At 38.5% G+C, this 19,713-nt stretch overlaps 2 protein-coding genes across 2 annotated transcripts in view; one reads left to right on the plus strand and one right to left on the minus strand.

Moving 5' to 3' along the window:
• The window catches only part of PI4KA (phosphatidylinositol 4-kinase alpha), a 64,070-nt gene that overhangs the window by 13,994 nt on the left and 30,363 nt on the right, over positions 1-19,713 (plus strand). Inside the window, exons 14-19 of the mRNA XM_074159734.1 lie at positions 636-768; positions 1,442-1,537; positions 2,270-2,453; positions 3,150-3,253; positions 5,269-5,437; positions 8,362-8,412. Of these exons, the coding sequence (XP_074015835.1) occupies positions 636-768; positions 1,442-1,537; positions 2,270-2,453; positions 3,150-3,253; positions 5,269-5,437; positions 8,362-8,412 (737 nt within the window). The remainder of the gene's footprint in view (positions 1-635; positions 769-1,441; positions 1,538-2,269; positions 2,454-3,149; positions 3,254-5,268; positions 5,438-8,361; positions 8,413-19,713) is intronic.
• SERPIND1 (serpin family D member 1) lies at positions 11,697-17,943 on the minus strand. The gene is made up of 4 exons (XM_074159725.1): positions 17,088-17,943; positions 13,518-13,791; positions 12,305-12,449; positions 11,697-11,888 (listed from the first exon to the last, which is right to left on the minus strand). The coding sequence occupies exons 1-4, from the start codon at positions 17,941-17,943 to the stop codon at positions 11,697-11,699; spliced, it is 1,467 nt and encodes a 488-aa protein (XP_074015826.1).

The raw sequence follows: 19,713 nt of genomic DNA on the forward strand, positions 1-19,713 counted from the left end.
TAGGGCTTTGTCCTCATGGGCCTTCAGAAACCTCCAAGGACAGAGATTCTACAACCTGAGCCAGTGCATCATTAGCCTCATAGTTGGGAAAAAAAATAATCACATATCCAGATGGACCCTTCCTTGTTTCAAGTTATGGCTGGTGTGTCTCATTGTCCCGTGAAGCCTGCTTCTGTCTTCTCAGTAACCTACTTTATACTTTGGGAGGCAGCCGTTATGTCAGTCCAAAGCTGCCTCTTCTCCAGGCTGAACGAGGTCATGTTCCTCAGACTCTCCATGCAGCTCCTGTGCTCCAGCCCCATGACCATCTTGGTGGCATTTGGCAGGTTTTTTTGTTGTTTTTAAATTGTAATATTAAATTTAAATAACTTGCTAATGGAAAAGGAGTATCGTAATGCTAAAGAAAAACAGTTAAAATGAGAACAGGTGGTGACTACATTTAGGAATTATTTAGGAATAGGTAAATGCAGTAATATTTTGCATAGCTAGCTTCCAGTGTTCTTCAGCTCAAGTCTCCGAGCTGTAAGGAGGCTGTTTTGCACTTGCCAGATATTTCTCTGCCTATGTGCAGAGCACATCTGGGGGGAAAAAAAGCTATTTCAAATGGTGTCGATTTCCGAACTCTGTGTTGTTAGTAGGTGGTAATGACATCAAGATTAGTGTAACCAACGAGCATTCAGAGTCTACTCTAAATGTGATGCCTGGCAAGAAAAGTCAACCATCTATGTATGAGCAGCTGCGTGACATTGCCATAGACAACATCTGCAGGTAAGAGAGAGACTTGCACCATGTTGGAATATGTTTCCCTAACAGAAAAGCGTGTGGCTGTTTAGAAGGTGCTGCTCTGTGCTGCTATAAAGGCTTTTTGCCTTTTTTGATCGTGACTTCATTTTTCTTCAAACATCTCTTCGTTCTGTTTATGTGCTAATTGTAAAATAACAATTCAGTCTTATTGTTTTGTTTCTGACATACATAATTCATGCTAGTCACCGTTTTGATACTCAGCGGGGCTTTTGTTTTCTACTTAGATTATCATGTTGAGTGAGCCTCGTGACAGGAGGATTGTTACGTGCTCAAATGTGGGCAATGTAGTGATTATTCTTCCCTTTTAGACAGCTACAGAGAGCTGGAGGGAAGACAAATAGTTGGTGACTAGAGACAAGGGAGTGAAGTTTCTAAAGCAGTGCATTCTGAATTTACCTTAATTGCATATCCCCATCTTTATTGTTGATGGAGAAAACAGCAGTAGAGGCTCCGCTCGCTTTTTTAAAAATACATCTGCAGCGTTCCCAGGCAATCAGTTCTTATGCTTCAGTATAAATGTTTTTCCTTTATAGCTGGTGTGTATTTACGTTAGTAAAAAATGAAATGTTTGTCATGCCTTTTTTTTTTTTTCTCCTCCTGTCTGTTCTAGCAAGTTTTCTGTTCATTGTTATTCCAGGTGCTTGAAAGCTGGCTTGACTATAGATTCAGTGATTGTTGAGGCCTTTCTTGCCAGTTTATCTAACCGTCTGTACATCTCTCAAGAGAGTGATAAGTAAGTTGTTAGTCATCAAACCAATTTTTCCTTCACTCAGTGAACCTGAAGCTTATTCTAAGCATGGGCAACGTTATTTTGCAATTGTCTCTGGGGTTAGTAAGCTCATACACAGGGTCGAGATCTTCCCATGCAAATCTTTGCAGAGCTGAGCCCTTGTTTTCATGCCGAAGGGTATGGATTCATTTTTATCTGATTGAATCAGCAAATCTTTGATGAGTGTTAGCCGTTTTTAAGTCCTGGATTGAGTGATACTCTCTCTGCTGTATCCTTTGGGCTTCAGCTATCTTTTATGGCTAGACACAGCTTGTCATTTGCGGCATTTAACTTGCTTCACTTTTAAGAGATTCTCCGACCAAGAAACCTCCAAGGGGAAGTCCTATAGTAGCTGATCTGACTCACGTCTTAATGTTTTGCAGATCTCTTTTACCTCTCTACACTGTAGTTTGTTCATGGATTAGTGTGGGTTTCTTGAATAGTGTGTTTGTGGGGCTTCTCTGTTTTTTATTTTGAAAGCCATCTTGTGCAAGTATATCTCTGATGTTAATGTTGGGAGTAGATGGGTATATAGAGTGGCAATATTAAAGTTGTTAGTGATGTTTAAATTTAGTATATGAACTGTTTCTTACGTGAAATGTAACCATGCTTGGAGGTCTTGGTAATTGTTGAAGAGTTACATGTAGGTTTTGGGGGTTTTTTGCTTGTTTGTTTGTTTTGTTTTTTTTGTAACAGGGAAGCTCATTTGATTCCTGACCACACAATTCGTGCTCTAGGGCACATTGCAGTGGCACTGAGGGACACCCCAAAAATGATGGAACCCATCCTACAGATCTTACAGCAGAAGTTTTGCCAGCCACCTTCTCATCTTGATGTACTCATCATTGATCAGCTGGGCTGCTTGGTCATCACTGGAAACGTAAGGAAAGAACAGGCCAAGAGGGTGACAGTTCATGATCTCTTTCCTTTAGTTAAAGAAAACTGTGGTTTAGAAAATGCATTTGCAGAAGGTTTTTCAGGTTTTTCTTTTTTTCACCACGAGTATGTGCTTGTACAATCCTCATGTCTCTCTGCTATCAGAAAACAAAAGCTGTCCCTGTAAAGAAGACTAGTCCTCATAGAAATAAAACAAACTATAAAAACCCACCAAACTCAATGTTTTCAGAAATTAAGTTTGTGAACACTTGGCCTATGTCCCAAATAGGTGCACGATAATCTTTTTTCATATCAGTAATTAACTTTCAACATCTTGTAGGTCCATATATTTAAAAGGATAGTTTGCCGCCTTCGTTCATATAAGGATTAACTTTTCCAAATGTAATTTTTGTCTCTGAGTGAACAATTAATTGCCAGAACTCAGAAGCCTGGAAAAGTTTTCCATCAGGAAGGTGGAGTTAAAGAACTTGATAAATTTTGTAAAATTTGAGCAATTACAAACACTTATGAGAGCACTTCCACTGTGTGCTTTATGGAAGCTAAAATTGTTGCTCAGGCTATGACTAGGTACCTGTCTGGAAAACTTTGTAATACTCGGTGTATTTTACAGGGTTGTTCTTTAGAGAGATTGTATTCTATAAGCTCTACTTCGTGATTTGTTTTGGGGTTTTTTTTACAGCAATATATTTACCAGGAGGTGTGGAATCTGTTTCAGCAAATCAGTGTTAAAGCAAGCTCAGTTGTTTACTCTGCCACAAAAGACTATAAGGATCATGGATACAGGTAACACTTAGATGTCTTAACGCTTAGACCCTTAAATGTATGAACACTATACCAAATATCCTTCATGATACATCAGAGATTTTCACTTTTTCCTACTGTAAGTTTTATAATGAGGTTATAAATAGTACTGTTTTTTTTTTCTTTGATGTTAAAAAGTAATATATTAGTTTTAAAAAATAGTAGTACTTCATAATGTAGAGATTCCTTAAAATGCTTTACACTACAGGTAGTATTGATTTTTTTTTTTTTTCCTCTGTAAGGAGTTGTTGTTTGTAAATTATAATTGACATTGACTTACGTCATCTGTAACTAGAGTAATTAATGTCTTAGCCTAGAAAAGCTAATGAAGTTTCATTGGGTTTTGTGTGTTTTGTTCTGGGATTTTGTGGGTTTTTTGTTTTCTTTTAAATATGGTCCCAGTACTTGTTAGGGATTAAATGCAAGCCATTAACAATTTAATTCTTAGTATGTAAGTATGCATTGTAGTCCCTGTTATAATTAAAGATTATCACTGACTTTGATAGTTAGGGTAGGCTGGATATCTTTTGATGTAGTTTACGAGTAATGGAGAAGACTGTTGCTGTCATATGTTTAAACAGACTGTCTGACCCAATGCCATCTCAGCTTTAACAACTGATAACTAGTCCCGATTCTTCTGCTCAAGAGCTTTCCCAGTCCAGGAGCACCGGCCTTTGCTACTTTTTGTCTGTAGCCATATCTGCTACAGAAAAGTCATTTCCTTTTGGCCATGACAGCATCATAAATGAAATGAAACGTCTTCTAGATGCAAAGTTCACAAATAGTTTTTCACTTAAATGCTGATTGCATTTCAATTATCAGTAAAGTGATGTGCTGTTCATCAAAAACTAAGTGGCCTCCCCCCCCCAAAAAAAAAACCAGAACAAAACAAAAAACAACCAACAAACTCTTGAGTGAGGAGATGTCAGCAGCCTTATTCCAAGAGTTCATAGAATCAGAATGGTTTGGATTGGAAGGGACAGTTAAAGGCCGTCAAGTCCAACCCCCTGCCACGAGCAGGGGCATCTTCAACTAGACCAGATTGCTCAGGGCCCTGTCCAACTTGGCCTGGAATGTTTCCAGGGATGGGGCATCCACCACCTCTCTGGGCAACCTGGGTCAGTGTCTCACCACCCTCCGTGTAAAATGTTACTTTCTTATATCTAGTCTAAATCTTTTCTCTTTTAGTTTGAAACAATTAACCCTTGTCCTGTTGCAACAGGCCCTACTAAAACGTTTGTCCCCATCTTTCCTGTAGCCCCCTTTAGAGACTGGAAGGGGCTCTAAGGTCTCCCCAGAGCCTTCTCTTCTCCAGGCTGAACACCCCAGCTCTCTCAGCCTGTCCTCACAGCAGAGGGGCTCCAGCCCTTGCAGCATCTCTATGGCCTCCTCTGGACCCACTCCAACAGCTCCATGTCCCTCTGACGTTGGTGGCCCCAGAGCTGGAGGCAGCACTGGGAGTGGGGGCTGTCTCCCCAGAGCAGAGCAGAGTGGCAGATTTCCCCCCCTCGCCCTGCTGGCCATGCTGCTGGGGATGCAGCCCAGGACGCGGGGGGCTGTCTGGGCTGCCAGCGCACATTGCCAGCTCATGGCCAGCTTTCCCCACCCCAGCACCCCCCAAGTCCTTCTCGGCAGGGCTGCTCTCCTTCCCTTCATCCCCAGCCTGTGCTGACGCTGGGGCTTGCCCTGACCCAGGTGCAGGACCCTGCACTTGGCCTTGTTGAACCCCATGAGGTTCACACAGGCCCGCTTCTCAAGCCTGTACAGGTCCCTCTGGATGGCATCCCGTCCCTCCAGTGTGTCAACTGCACCACACAGTTTGGTGTCATCAGCAGACTTGCTGAGGGTGCGCTTAATGCCACTGTCAAAGTCTTTGATGAAGATATTGAACAGTAACTGGTCCTAATACGGACCCCGATCTCTCAGCATTATGAAGAAAGCACTGAAAATATAAAATTTTGAGGAATTGCTTGTTCATAACTGTTCTTTCTTCTCAGACACTGTTCTTTAGCAGTCATTAATGCCCTAGCTAACATCGCTGCGAACATTCAAGGAGAACACCTTGTGGATGAACTACTGATGAACTTGCTGGAACTGTTTGTTCAGCTTGGGCTAGAAGGAAAGAGAGCTAGCGAGAGAGCAAGTGAAAAAGGACCAGCACTGAAGGTCAGATATTTACTGGCTTTTAATTGTATGCGGCTGTACATTTATATAGATGGCACTACTAAACACACTCTTAACCAAAACCACACCTTTACACACACAGAAAAATACCACCCTTTGTTAAACCTAAGAACGTTTTATGGTCGCGGAATATGAGTGCAGTCTGTAATGCCTTTCAAACACCCAGCTAATCTTTGTATAGTATCTGACATAAAGCAGTGGTATATTCAGCTGAGCCTGATTTTGTATGAGAATGGAGTGCTAGAGGCAGAGATGCAAAGAGGAATGCTGACTACTTAACGCCACTTACTAATTCTTAAAGTGTCTTTAGATGTGATGGAATTCTACGTCTAATTTTAGCGGTGTCAAAGGAAAACTCAGGTTGGAAGGGACCTCAGGAAATCATCTAGTCCAATGCCCAGCTTGAAGTAGCCAGTTTATGTCGTCCTGATTAATCCTGAATTGCTAGGTGCATCTCAATTTATTTTTTTTTTTTTCGCAAGATCTAAGTTGATGCAGGCCTATCTGTGTAGGCTTATAATGGAAACAGTGAAGTGAAAATTACAGGTTTAATAAAAATATCTGATGATTTGCTCTAAAATATAATCATGAACAAGCTGTTAACCTTGACTTTTGCTCTTAAGGTGTACATTATTGTTTGAAAGGCAAAATGTAGTTGTTTTCTATTCATAAAAAATGAGAGCATTAGTCCAGTTATGTTCCTCCCTAGTGTTCAAATGCTGTAACCTCTTGGCATTCATGTACTGCCTTAGGATAACTTGTAAAAACTCACAGTGTTTGATAGTGATTTTATATACAAAAATACAGTTGTGTGTTTTAATAATTGAAATATGTTCATAGTGGAAAATTAAGGTTTTCTTGGAGGTGTGATTTGACAGCTGTTCCCTGCTTTTTAGGGCAGATAGGTAACGCTTTCTTTTGAAATAGGCACATTTTCCTAGTAGTGAATGGAACAATGTGTTGTTTTTCTTCTTAATCTCCTGCTCCTCTGCATGCTACATTTTAATAGTACCAAGTTCTTTCTTTATCCTTTTATGGGATGGGTGAACTCTTGGTAAATCCCTCTGAAATGAATCTGTTTGCTTTGAACATAGATGGCATTTTATTAGGGATGCCAGCCCTTCTCTTAAAAGGAAACTAGGACATGTCTAGAATTTGCTTTTCATGAAGTTTATGGTGGAAAATTTCTCTCCATGGGTTTCATAGGTTCTTTTAATCACAGATTAGCAAGCTGAAATGGTGGAAACCGTATAGTAAATGTTGCTCTAAAATGACACTTCTAAATTAGTTTCCACCCTTCTCCTTTCAGGGACATTTTTCCACTTTTTAAATTTTGGAGTCACTATGGGAGACAAACTCTTCCAGTGACTTAAAACTGCCTGCAAACAGAAAAATATGTGATTGATTTAACATGGATTTGAGCTAGGAGGCAGTGTTTCTTTATTATGAAGATACTGATGGCAGTTTTCACTAGAACACTTTCTATTCACTGTAAAGTAAAAGTTATGAAAGGTATTCTGAAGACTGGGTTACTTCATTTTCAAGAAGAGTTAAAGTAGGTAAAACACTCCACACGCTGTGCTCCCAAACAAAAGCAAGTGGTTTTTTTTGATAGTTGTCAGATGGTTTCCCTGTATCATCTGCTTCTCAGCATACCTTTTCATGGACTTAGATTTGCTCATTAAGCATTAGAATGCTTCTGTGGCTTATTTGTTCTGATTTAAACTAGATCTTTCAACCATGCAAAAGTGGCTTCTGTGAGGGGAAGAAAAATACTTTTTTTTTTTTACTTTTTTTTTTTCCTCTGGTTGCTGATAGTTTACATGAATATCCCGTGAGTATGCCCAGTCATGGAAGTCGTTGCATATTCTTCATCCTCCGTGCCATATATTATCATAAAGAGGCTGATAATCCATTTTTATAAAAAAAATGCTAGTAGAGAGGAGGGTTTTCTGCAGTTCTATCTGTTGGTGCCATGTCCTGGGTTCGGCTGTCTCAGTTAGCTTGCATCTCTACTCTGACTCTGCAGCAGTTTGTCACATGCAGTGTACTGTCTTGATGCTAGCAAAAAAAATACAATTACTTTTTCCAGTCGTTCCTACCCCTTAGAGTGATTTGAGTGGTGTTCTTTTATTCCCTTCATAAATATTTAAGGGTCTTTTGTTTTGTTTTATCTTGGACGATACAGGAAAGATAACCAGAATGTGTTTTAGTTGGGTTGTATCATTATTGTTTCATCTGAAGACTATTCAGCGTGCGTCCTCCCTCCCTCCCTCCCTCCCTCCCTTTTTTCTTTAATTGCTTCCTTTTGGTTTCACGGAATCATGGAATTTGTCAGAGTTGGAAGGGATCTCTAGAGATCATCTAGTCCAACTCCACTGCAGGATTGCCTAGAGCACATTACTCAGGACTGCATCCAGGCGGGTCTTGAAAATCTCCACTTCATGCAAAGCTGTACCCCGTTAGCATGTCTGCCTTACATCTTCCCTGTGGAACCAGCGGTCTCTGTATCTGGTCTCTCTTGCAGTTGTTGGACGTCAGAGTAGACGTGGTATCAATGTATTATTTCCCCCCTTTAGCTCAAGGCATAATACCTAACTTCCAAATACAGAAGGCCCTGTGCTGAAAGGGGAAAACATTCTTTCTATGAGGGACATCCCAGTCCATGAGGAGCCACCTGAAAAGCTTTGTTGAAAGACTCCTGGGTGTCCCAGTCCTTTGGATTTCTTGGGTGCTCTCTTGGCCAACTCCTGCACATCTATTTGCAAGACACAGCGCTGTAATGGGCAATGTATGCTGTCATTTGCATAGACAGTTGGAATGTTTGCTGCTTGAAATACGTCCTGTAGCAGGTATTTTAGAAATGCTTTTGTAGATGTTTTGATAACTTCCTTTTTCTTTTCCAGGCCTCCAGTAGCGCAGGGAATCTGGGTGTGCTTATTCCTGTTATTGCTGTGGTGAGTATCCAGTGGCTGGGTTGTTGCAAACAGAATAATTTTTTCTCACGTATGTCAAATGTAGGTGCTATTTCATGGTCAAATGGTTTGATTAACAAGAAGTGCAGAAATAAGCATCCAAGAGAAAAACAAAAATATCCTAAAATAGTATTTCTTGCCCTACGAGGGGAAAAAAAATATTTGTTTAAGGATCACATATTTCTTAAAATAATTAATATTTTATGGTTGAGAGTTAGATTGTGGCTAGTCATGAATTAAAGAGATTCATGAGCTAAATAATACGACAGGGAATATTTCTTTGAATAGTGTTTGGCATGCAGTGTAATAAATAGCATGTATGTGTGGCCTGAGGAGAAAAGCGAAAAAGTAATATTAATAGAAATAGAGTTAGAAATAAATCTTAGTTTGGCAGCACAGTGTATCCTGCTTCTTAAAAGGAAAAAAAAAAAAAAAACCAAAAAAACCACAAACATTGAGAAAGGAGGGAGGAAGGGGAGGAAGTGTCCTGTATCTTCTGAAACTAGAATTGGCTGTCATGCTGAAAGCATTTTATGAAATGTGCAAGGACACTGAGGTCCATTCCAGACTCATTTATTTTGATATATATCTGGTTTTGGTCTCGGATGACAACTTCTTCAACTTTAACAAAGTATAACTAAACCAGGACACTAAGTCAGTCAAAAAGTGGTGTGCAAGCATTCTAGATCTCCAACAGAAAATTTGATACATCCAAGCTGGGTTTCCAGGTCAGTAGGACTAGTTGCCTAACTGCCACAACTTCTACAAAAATACCTAAAAGATCCACAGGCAAACTTAAACTTACTGGAGAACAAAAAACCATCATGTCACTTTTGCCCCTCCTGAAGTTGAATTCTTCTGTGGAACTTCTCCTGTACAGGTAGTGGGACAGAAGGGGAAAGTGTATTACATACTTGCAGTAGGCATGCCTGCTTGCAACTTGCTCATGCTGCACATCTATTAACAAGCAGAAAAAAAATCACTCCTTTCATACTCTGCCCTCACAAAACTCTTTACTGAAGCTTTTCAAAGAGAAGAGCCTAAAATTAGCACTGGTTAAAGATGAAAGAAGTGTTCGTTTCCTCCCGCTGTCTCTTCCAGCAATTTCCAACATAAGCTCCTCTGGAATTCACCAACAATCGCAAGGGCCAGATCCTATAGCTTTACACAGATGTGTTTATAAATGTCTTGAATGGCTGTTATTCAATAGGTGCTGGGTTTTTGCATGAACATCATGAGAGATATGTTCTAGTGGGTAGTATCTTTCAGCTGCCAGTAATGCCAGCACTGATTTGAGTGAAAGCAAGATCATTCCTTGCATATTGAGAAAAGATTAGTGCTTGTTAGAGACTTCATGTAAAAGTTATGAAAGTACTTTTCTATTTCAAATTTTTATTGATGATATATTTGTTCTGACTAGCTGGTGATAACTGCATTTTTCTTAACCAGTGTGACCTTTAAATGGAGTCAGAGAGTGCCAGAATCTGAAGCAAGAGTTAATGGTTACATTATGGTTGTTGAAGCAAATATTTGACTTTCTTGCACAATGTATGAACATCATGAGTTTTGAGTAGTAACTGATTTGCTTTTCTGCTTGAACTCTTTCCCCTGAATAATTCCTTTTACTTAAGTCCCAAAACCTTTCAGATGCTCCGGCTCATTTAATCATTGATAAACTAATTAAATCCGGGGCCTAAATATTTAATCTTTTGAATATGCTTGTGTTTTTAAATACAGATGAAACAATAAAATGTCTATGAATGTTAATGATTTGTTGTGAACCTTTAATACTGAAAATCGTCTCAGAGATGGTGGGCTTACAAGTAAGCACAATGTGAGACAGGAACAGAGAAACGTATGAGCTTCCTATTCAATATCAGCTCTTCATCATCCTTCATCTTCTAATACTGGTATTTCACTGGCTGTCACGTTAAAAAGTTTTGTGTATGGGGCAAATAATTGTAGTAGATGCAAAATTACAAATGGCAGCATATAAAAGCCGAACGAAATCAAGAACTTAATATTAGAAGGCACCTTTTAAAGATAATTTAGAATCCTTAAAATAACTGTTGGTTTATACCTTAATTTGCATATTTTTGCTAACATAAGACGAATCTATAATATGAATATATTTACATGGATACAATATTTGATACAGCAAATAGTAATAAAAATACCCTCACTAGATTGTGAGGCACTTTTTTTTTTTTAAAAAAAGGCATGATGTGAAGGAAGGTATGCAAAGGTGAGTTATTTTCATTGGCTTTAACAAATGTAAGAGAGAACTCTTCCTTCTATGGGGTAGGTAGTAATATACTACAGAGTGCAAGTAAATCACTTTTTCAAATGTGAAACAGGCATTTGTACTGCATTCATGTTGTTACCAGAATGATTCAGAAAGTTTATAGTCTTAAGTTTGACTTGAAAGGTGTTGTCTATTGAATCAAGTATCAAGAGTGTATTTGAATTATTAACAAATGTGTTGTGATTGCTATAAATCACGCTATTTTATAGAGAGGATTAGGTGATACTGAGCCTGTGAAAAGAGCGTTTTACTAGCTGCTTTCACTCTAAAAAGTATTCTAAGCTCTTTATGTAATTTATCTGGTTGGCCTAATTCTGATACCGCTTATATTTGTGAAGATGAGAGAACTGTATTAAAACCATACAAGTTAGGTTGGGGAAAAGTAGTGGATCCATTAGTGTTTCATTTCTCCAAGACATGTTTATCTCCTCTTATTTGGTACACTCGTCCATAAGGTTCGTGGTGTGTAAATCTGCTGAATGTTAAATGATGTAAGCAAGTGAAAGAATGTAGACACCTACTCTTTTTCAAGTTAGTTTATCTAAAATACCCAGGACAGACTTCAGCTTCTAAGACTGGTCAGGTATTCAGGATTTCCTTATTCCTATTTACTATAAATAGCACATATTTAGAGCTACACTTCAAGAATCTAGATAGTCTAAATATTTTTATTGATTACATTTTAACACTGAAGTAGAACACAAAGTGTAAGTTACTTTGTGATTATTTTTTTTTTAATACACTTGTATTGATACATGGCACTAACCATTTTAAATTGCGGTCAAATTATCTACTGCTATGAGTCCATTCATGTGAAACTACCTGCATGTAATATATTTTCTTTTGATACCAGTGGCTTTTGTATTAGCTAATACGACAATAAAATTTCCTTTATGGTACTCGTATATTAATACGTAATTATACAGCCCATGTATAACTGTGTTGGAGATCTTCTCTGCTTTTAAGACTTGGCTGGGTTGACAACTCTACCCATGAACAGAAGGCAACTGGTACGATGTTCATAGATCATAAACAAAAAGGGGCGGTCGACAACAAAGCGAATCTGAGTAGAAAGAGGCATGAACCCGACATTGGTTATTGCTCCGGCCTCTGTGCCTTCCTCATTCACGGTTATTGTGCCTTGATGATTGAACTGTTTAAGCAAACAAAAAAAAGGAAAACAAAAAAGAAATTGAGGGTCTGGTATGTATATGCAAACGGTCTGCTCATAGCCTCCCCCCCCACCATGGGTTCTCCCAGGGCTCCCTGGTAGCACTCTGGCTGGTAACTCCTCTGCGGCTGCAATCCTTTGGTTTTGGTTTGCGAATAAGCCTGTTTGTGACTGACCACAACACCTTTAGTGCCTTTGACATCTGATTAATCATGTTCCTCATTATATGAATAGACGAGGACATGCAGAGAAACCCTCCTATCCCTCCTATGTCCTCAAAGAAAGATAAGAAAAAATACTATTTAAGCTTACTGTGAATTATTTTTTACTATGTTGCCATGTTTTCAGGTGATACAGTCTAATCAAAAAGGAAATGAAAAGAGGAGAGGAGTTAATACCCTGTCAATGGTGATTTTGTCATCCGATACACCAGAGTAGTTGCCTTTTTCATTGAACAGTTCTTCTATTCCCATGGATGTCAGATAACCAATCAAGTTATAACTCTTCTCCAGCTTAAATTTAGGCAGAACCACTTCTCTTGTTCTAGTGAAAATAAAAACAAAAATGAAAAATCATTGAGGAAATACATACTTGCATGACTCCTTTGCTTTATATATGTGTTGTGGTTTGGGTTTTATTCTGTCTTCAGCGAGGACACAAATATACAGGACTGTTTACTGTACTTTGAGAATTTGGACATCATTACTTTTAAGCTCTGTTTTAAAAAATTAATTCCCCTGCCAAAACTTCTAGTTTGTCAATTTAATACTTCGCTTATGATGATTTACATTATTTATGTATATAAGATATATAGCTTTGAGCAGTTCAGTACATGTTTGGTTATGCTTGTAATAAATGTTGAACTGTCATATTTTCTGGAGTACTAAATTGGAGACTTGTCACTTATTGTATACAATAGAAGTAGGTTGGCTTCTTGAGTAGCACATCAGATCAACTCTTTGTTGATCAAGTTGTTGATCAAGTCTGAAGACAGATACCATCTAGTCTGTCATCTTGCAGAAGAGAGGCTATATAATTTTGTCTGTCCTGTAATTGTGATGTCCATTGTGGATTACCGAATGTGTGCCTTTATACAACAGATATGTTGAGATACATAGTGCTGAAATGAACATAGGCTGCTTTCGATATGATTGAGATTATTCTGCATAAATAACCTGTTATTATCATACTCCTGTTTTTGGTCCTTATTGTAAACTTTATCAGTAAGAACTTTTTCTTTAAATGTACAGCATTAAATACTTAATAGAATTTTGGAACTGTAGTAGAATATTCCACCTCAATCATCCTTGATTTCTTGATGGCATTTAAATTTTGAGAGATCATTGGTCCGGATTTTTGGTGCAATAAATCTGTCTTTTTGGGGTTTTTGTTTAGGTTTAATGTTTTAATCAAAATAACCTGGTCTAGTGGGAGGTACCCCTGCCCGTGGCAGGGATGTTGGAAATAGATGATCTTTAAGGTCCTTTCCCACCCAGACCATTCTATCATTCTATGAAAATATCACATATTATCTCATGTGCTCTGTGCCCTTGCCAGTCTCATCAAGAAAATACGTTAAGACTTTAACAATATGTACTTTGCAGCAGATACCTGTTTGTCATGCTCTTCTGCCATTTTTCCACCACTTGCGGTGTTATCTGCTTTTCTAGGGCTTTCATGCCCGAGAGTTTGTGCGGCAGTACAATCAGCATGCTGATGTTCCCCACAAACGGGAGCTGGATCACACCGCAGTCTAGCTCGGGGTCTGCAGCAGCTAGGAAGTTCCCTTTAGTCTGCATCATAGGAACCTTTATTGTTTGCTTCTCGTTCAGTCGGAAGCTTCTCTTTGCTGTCATTTCCACTGGAAATTTATTCTCCCAAGTTCCTGTTAATACAGTGCAGAAGACAGATAAACAAAAAAACCCCAAGATCCTTGTTTAATAAAATATTTCCACAATAACAGTTTACATTAAGTTTTAGTTGATATGAATTGGGAATTACTGTATGTTGATTTCAAATAAGCCTGGATAAGAATCAGAATAGTTTAGGTTGGAATACAAGTTTTAAAGGGACTTTGAAATTCCTGGCTTGCTTTCTTTGTAACTTAACATTTGTCTGATTTGAATGTTCTGAATTACTAAAGCAGGTAAACAAAAACTGGAGATTTGAAAGGGCTTGGTGTGTATTATCTTTTTTCTACAAGGAACCTAGATATTATGAAGTTCAAACAGATGCAAAATATTTGACAGGGCTTGCATACAGCGAAACACAGCTGTATTTTCCGAGAGATCTGATACTTGAAACCAGACTGTTTGAAGCATCAGAAATGGCAAGCTAAGTAATGGCTGTTTTTATTTTGCATACAAGATACTATGTTGAAGGCACTACCTGGACTCAGTCCACTCAAGTTAGTTAACTTTCTGTGTTAAAACATCCAGAAGAGTTTGGGTGTTGACTGCTTAATTCTATGACCCAGTTGCACACCTATGGGAGCCTGTCATCTGCCAGGTTTATGCCCCAAGAATACAGTTCAACATATTTTGCAGGCCAGAAAACTTTGCCATCAGGGATTGAATCTTTCTATGTGAAGATTCTTTGTGTATCCCAGTTATTTACTGACTGTGTAAAAGAAGGTGGTTTTTTTTCTTAAATGATCTTCCTATTGATCTCTTTTCAGAAACAAGGCTCTGGAAAAAAGATTTTTTTTTTTCTTAATGGACAGACAAAGCTAGAATTTTATAATGGAGATTGGGTTGCTGGTATTCCCTGTTAAAACTCTGGGTTTTAGGTAACTGTTGGCAAGCAAGTATCTGGGGAGTGTGGCTGTAACTGTGTGGAGAGACTACAAATTTAACCTTGATCAATAACCTTTTTTTAAGCTGCAAGTGATTCTGAGATCCTTAATCTGACTTTGCCAAATTGACAGTGAAGTAACAAAAAAAAGCCTTAAGTCCCACTGCAATTCTAACAGTTTCTTCATATGTCAGGCTGATGGGGAGCAATTTGAGACGTGATCAGACTGTGGTTAACATTCTGGAGGGAATGGGATATAAAATGGATTATGCTATTCCCAAACAAATTGTGTCACTTCTCAGGAAAAAGTAACATCTGGCTGTTTTTCAAGGAGCAGAGTTCGCAGGCGTAGGACTCAAACTAGCTAAAGACATGAAGTTGCTGTGGGTCAGCAGAGCTTCAGCAGCACTGTCATCAGCTGAGGAAGGGAGATGTTTATCAGCTCTTCCTGGCAAAAGAGAGGAGCTGAGGAACTTTTTTCTTGAATTCACTTTTGCAAATGTGTTTGTCTTTGGGTAAAATACTGTTCTCCAGCAGGAGGCATGTGATTTTCTGGGGTCAGCTGAAACCAGTTGGCACTTTGACTTTTGTGACTTCCTGTTTTGAATCTTCCTACCAAGATGTCATTTGAATCCATCTGTGGTTGCAGATAATGTTGTCTCCACTGATTGACTTCTCTCTTGCATTTGTGACTAGAATCCATAGAAGCAATTTTGGATCTGTCAAAATTTGTCAGTTATCAAAAGCTGCCATGATCTGCAATGGCTAAAATAACTAGCTCCTACTTGATAATGATTGCTCGAAAATGATTGTTCAGACGTCTGCAGAATGGAGGGTAGATCTCAGTTGGAGGTAAACTGGACGCCTGTACAAGGTAAAAATTGCTTCTTACCAACGTGAATAGTTTCCAATAGTTTCTTGATGGTATTTAATATAAAAGGAGCTTGAGACTTCATGGTGTTTGGCAGGTATCCCATTACTGAGCATCTCTGTGTACCTGAGAATACTTGTAGGTTTCTTAGCTCTGAGAGCTTAACACATCCTGTCTGCAATGATGCAGACAGTGTAAATATTGTAAATGGAAAGACGTGGACAAAAGTTAGCATGTCTGGAAGGACTGGTGGTGAAACTAGGAAACCCAGGAGCAGAACTTGCTTTTGAAAATTCAGTTCCACTCGAAATAGAATTACCAGGAGACTGTCACTATAAGACCAAAGAATGGGAGACAGCAATATAGAATTGGTCTTTTTGGTTTTGGGGAATAGAAATTACAGTCTTCAGCAGACAGCACCGAGGCAATTTGGACTAACAGGACTCCATGGGGAGAAGAAAAAGCCAAAAGTCTTTTTCGTCTTGATGACTAAGATATCCAATACTAAAGCTATTTAATTTTTGGTGGTGTTTTTGTTATTTTGAGGTAGCACAAGTATTTAATAACTTCAGAGTAAAACAAAAAGGTGTTTTACTTTTGACCAAATTGTGAAAAAATAATCCATTTCATCCTTTTCTTAGGTGTCAAGGTCAGTAAAGCCATGTATTTAATATGATATGACCACTGGAGATGTACTTAAAGATACAAATAAGTCCCTTTTGGATGGTACTTCAGAATAGGGGATTAATGACTGCTTCAGATCTTTTAAAAGAGACAAGTGGCGTTATTCAAGGAAGTAATGCCTTGCAAGTGAGTGGGAGAATGTACTCTTTAACTGTTAAGCCTGTGATAGTGATATGGTAGGAGTCCATATCAGCAGATAGTTGATGCTGAATTAACTGAAATACTCCAAATAGTAAATGTGTTTGTTTTTTAGTTTTAGAAGAACACTGTTTTTGTTCTTTTCAGTCTCCCGTATAGGCTTGTTGACAAGGATCGTGCTCTGATCATGTAAAAAATACATACTTTAAGCTGAAATTCTTTATAGTCATTCCTGTGAATCCTGAATATTTCAGAAATGTTAAGTGTTTTAACTGAAATCACCCGGTAGCATTTCAGTGAAGCTGGTAATTAAAGCAGGACTGAATGTGACTTGCACATGAAGTAATACCTCTCTGTCTAAGACTGCTACAAAGCTTATGCTTTCTAAGGCTATTCTGCATTCATATATTGTTTTTCAGTCTCACTTTTAGACTGTAAGGTTTTGGATGTAATAAGCATTTGCTGTATTTGTACAATGCCTGCTAACTTCAGGGCATGACTGGAACATCAGTGTGCTACAGAAACATGCAAAAAAACGGGCTAATAATAGAGATTCTTAATGAGGCAGTGCGTATGCCTTTTTGAACTGTAGATTTAACTGTAGATTTAAGTTCAATCTGGAGTTTCTAATGAAATATGCAGTGAATTGCAAACTGAGAAAATCCTGAGCTAACACTGAAATAACGGATTCTTACCTTTAAAGTAAAGACAGTTAAGAATCATCATCAGTGTTGTAGGGTTTACATTCACAAGAGCTTCCCTTATTAATCCTTTGGTCAGCTTCAAGATGCGTTCATTGGTTTTAGTTATGAAGTTAGGATCCGAAAAATCAGCTGGTTGGGCATCAGCAAAGTAGTATGTTTTCATATTGTTTCTGAAATCATTCAGAATAGAAAAGTCCTTTTGAATATAAAGGTCATTGACAGACCTCAGTGTATAACCAAAATTGCGCCTGAATAGCCGATGAGTGAGTTTGCGGAAGAGATTATGAACAGTCATGAGCTCATATTTGGTGCTGGCATTAATGAAATCTTGAAAGCCAAGAACAGACAACACTTCCTGATGAGTCTGACCCTTCAGACCCAGAGAAATCATAGCCATTGCAGTGGAAATGCCAACAGGAGCCATGAGAATATTATCTGAAGAGTTGGTTTTGTCTGCCACACTGCGGTAAAGGTTGAAGCCAAAGTTGGCGTTGAGGATGTTGAGTCGCTGGATTCTGGTTTTGCCTTGGAATAGTTCAAGAATATTTCCTTGCTGAATTTCAGAAACCATGTATGGGCCAGCATCAATAATGTCACTGTAGTCATCTTCACCCAATATCTTGTCGAGGTCGAGATAGTCCTCCTCTTCCTCCTCTTCAGGAATCAAGTCATTAGTGATAGTGTTTTCTCTGTGGAACTCAGGTGGTAAGTTTGGCATATCGTAAGTCCCATTTTCATGTGACTGTGCATCTTTAAGGCTTTCAAAATGCTCAGTGAAGTCCTTGACTCCACAAAATGTGGAGGTTATGATGAGAGCAAGGACAAGCAAATGAAATAGGAGCTTCATTCTGACAGGTCAAAACCTAGAAGACAACATAACAGTTGAGAGAGCATAGGGAACTGAATTTTAGTTATCTGCTCTGTAATTTTAGGTCCATGCTGAACTCTATCACAGCACAAGGTCTATAGTACCTTAATGAACTGCATTTTTTTTAGCGGAACAGAGCTTAATTAGGTGGATACATCTGTTTTACTGTAATTGGTTTTGCTTACATAATGCCTCCAGCCTGCCAAAGAATTGGTTGACCTCCTCCCATGGAAGTCGGTCATTATTGGCATGTTTTATCAGTAACAAACTCATTACCTAAAATACATGAGACTCTTTATTTATAAACCTCTAGCACTTAAAAGTGTGTGCTGTGTTACTAGCATATGCTGAAAACATGACGTGAAGAAAAGTTTGAAGATTCAAGCTTGGTAGGAGGAGGGGCAAGGCATCCACTAAGGCACAATATCAGAAGGCTGAGATGTACTGAAGAATTTGAAAAACAGACGTTCTGTAGCTACAACAAAAAAATGGGATTTTAATGGGAGTATTTAAGGAAGAGCAAAGCTGGAATTTGTTGGAATAAAGGAGATCTAGGGATTTAGCGATAAAACTGGAGAAAGATATACGTTTGCACTAAATACCATCAGTGGGACTGCACTGTTAAAACAAGAATCTTATTGATTGAAATGTTCTTTAAATTAGCAAATAGTCCAAAGAGCTGTTCTGTAGAAATAAAATACATAGATATATATACCTGTATGTCTGTGACTAAAACCAGTGCTTGAAGTATTTTCAAACATGCTGTAGCAGGACTGAAGTAATTGAGCTAACAGTTTAATTTTTGAAACTCTCCCCCTGGACTGCTTAGCCTGAAATCCCAAAAGCCTTTAAGGTGATTATCCCATCCAAAAAATTACTACTTTTGCAACAATGGAGGATCCACAGAAGGTGCTTTTAAAATGCCTTTTACACTGGGACTGAAGGACTTGAGTCAGTCTTTTTTTAATTGTTTATTCATAAATTCATTGCCTTTTTTCCCCCAGAAGTCAGGCCCTTAGGGCTGAAATACTCTGTCCAATAACTACTGATAAATGTTTTCTTCTTTTGGCATAGAAGACTGCTGTCTGTAGTTCCCAGCTTTACAGTTTTGTCTTCACTGAAGTTTAATTATCGTTTAGATGCACTTACGCAGGTGAAACATTCCTCTGCTCTGCAATGTATGTCTCTCTGGTCAGATCAACCTAAAATAAGAGATGGAAATGAAGCTTACCTTTAAGCCACTGTGCAGAAGGGATGTGTTGAATAGCTCAAGTAAGGGGACTGGCAGGGTTTAAATCTGAACTTTGACGCTGGTTTTTTGTGTGTCTCCCAAAGTAAACATTCTCTAAACCAAACACTGCTAAACTTACTTCGTCAGCCAAAAATCCCTCCCTTGCCTAGTGATCTCTGCTGAATTGTGTGTTGTTTGTTGAACTACTTTTATGCCTTTGCAGGTACTCATTTGCTTTTGAGGAAGATATTTGAGCAAAAATTGGTCTGCATGTAAAGTTTCAAAGTCAAACATGCACATAAACTTCACTGTTTATGACAAGTAAAAGCCATGTGGCTTGTATTTTGTGGGGGATTTGTGCAGATGTGGTTGGGGCCGCTGTGGCTGTGATGGTCAGGGTTCTTTAGTCAGTGTTTTGCTGCTGCAGCTCTTGGTGTTACACAGGCAGCTTTTTACCAAAGTGCCATTCACCAGGTTAAACTCAGATTAATTTTACTATATTTTTTTTTTTTATTGAA

This window comes from Numenius arquata, chromosome 16 (genome assembly GCF_964106895.1).
Source record: "Numenius arquata chromosome 16, bNumArq3.hap1.1, whole genome shotgun sequence".
Classification (NCBI taxonomy): Eukaryota; Metazoa; Chordata; class Aves; order Charadriiformes; family Scolopacidae; genus Numenius; species Numenius arquata.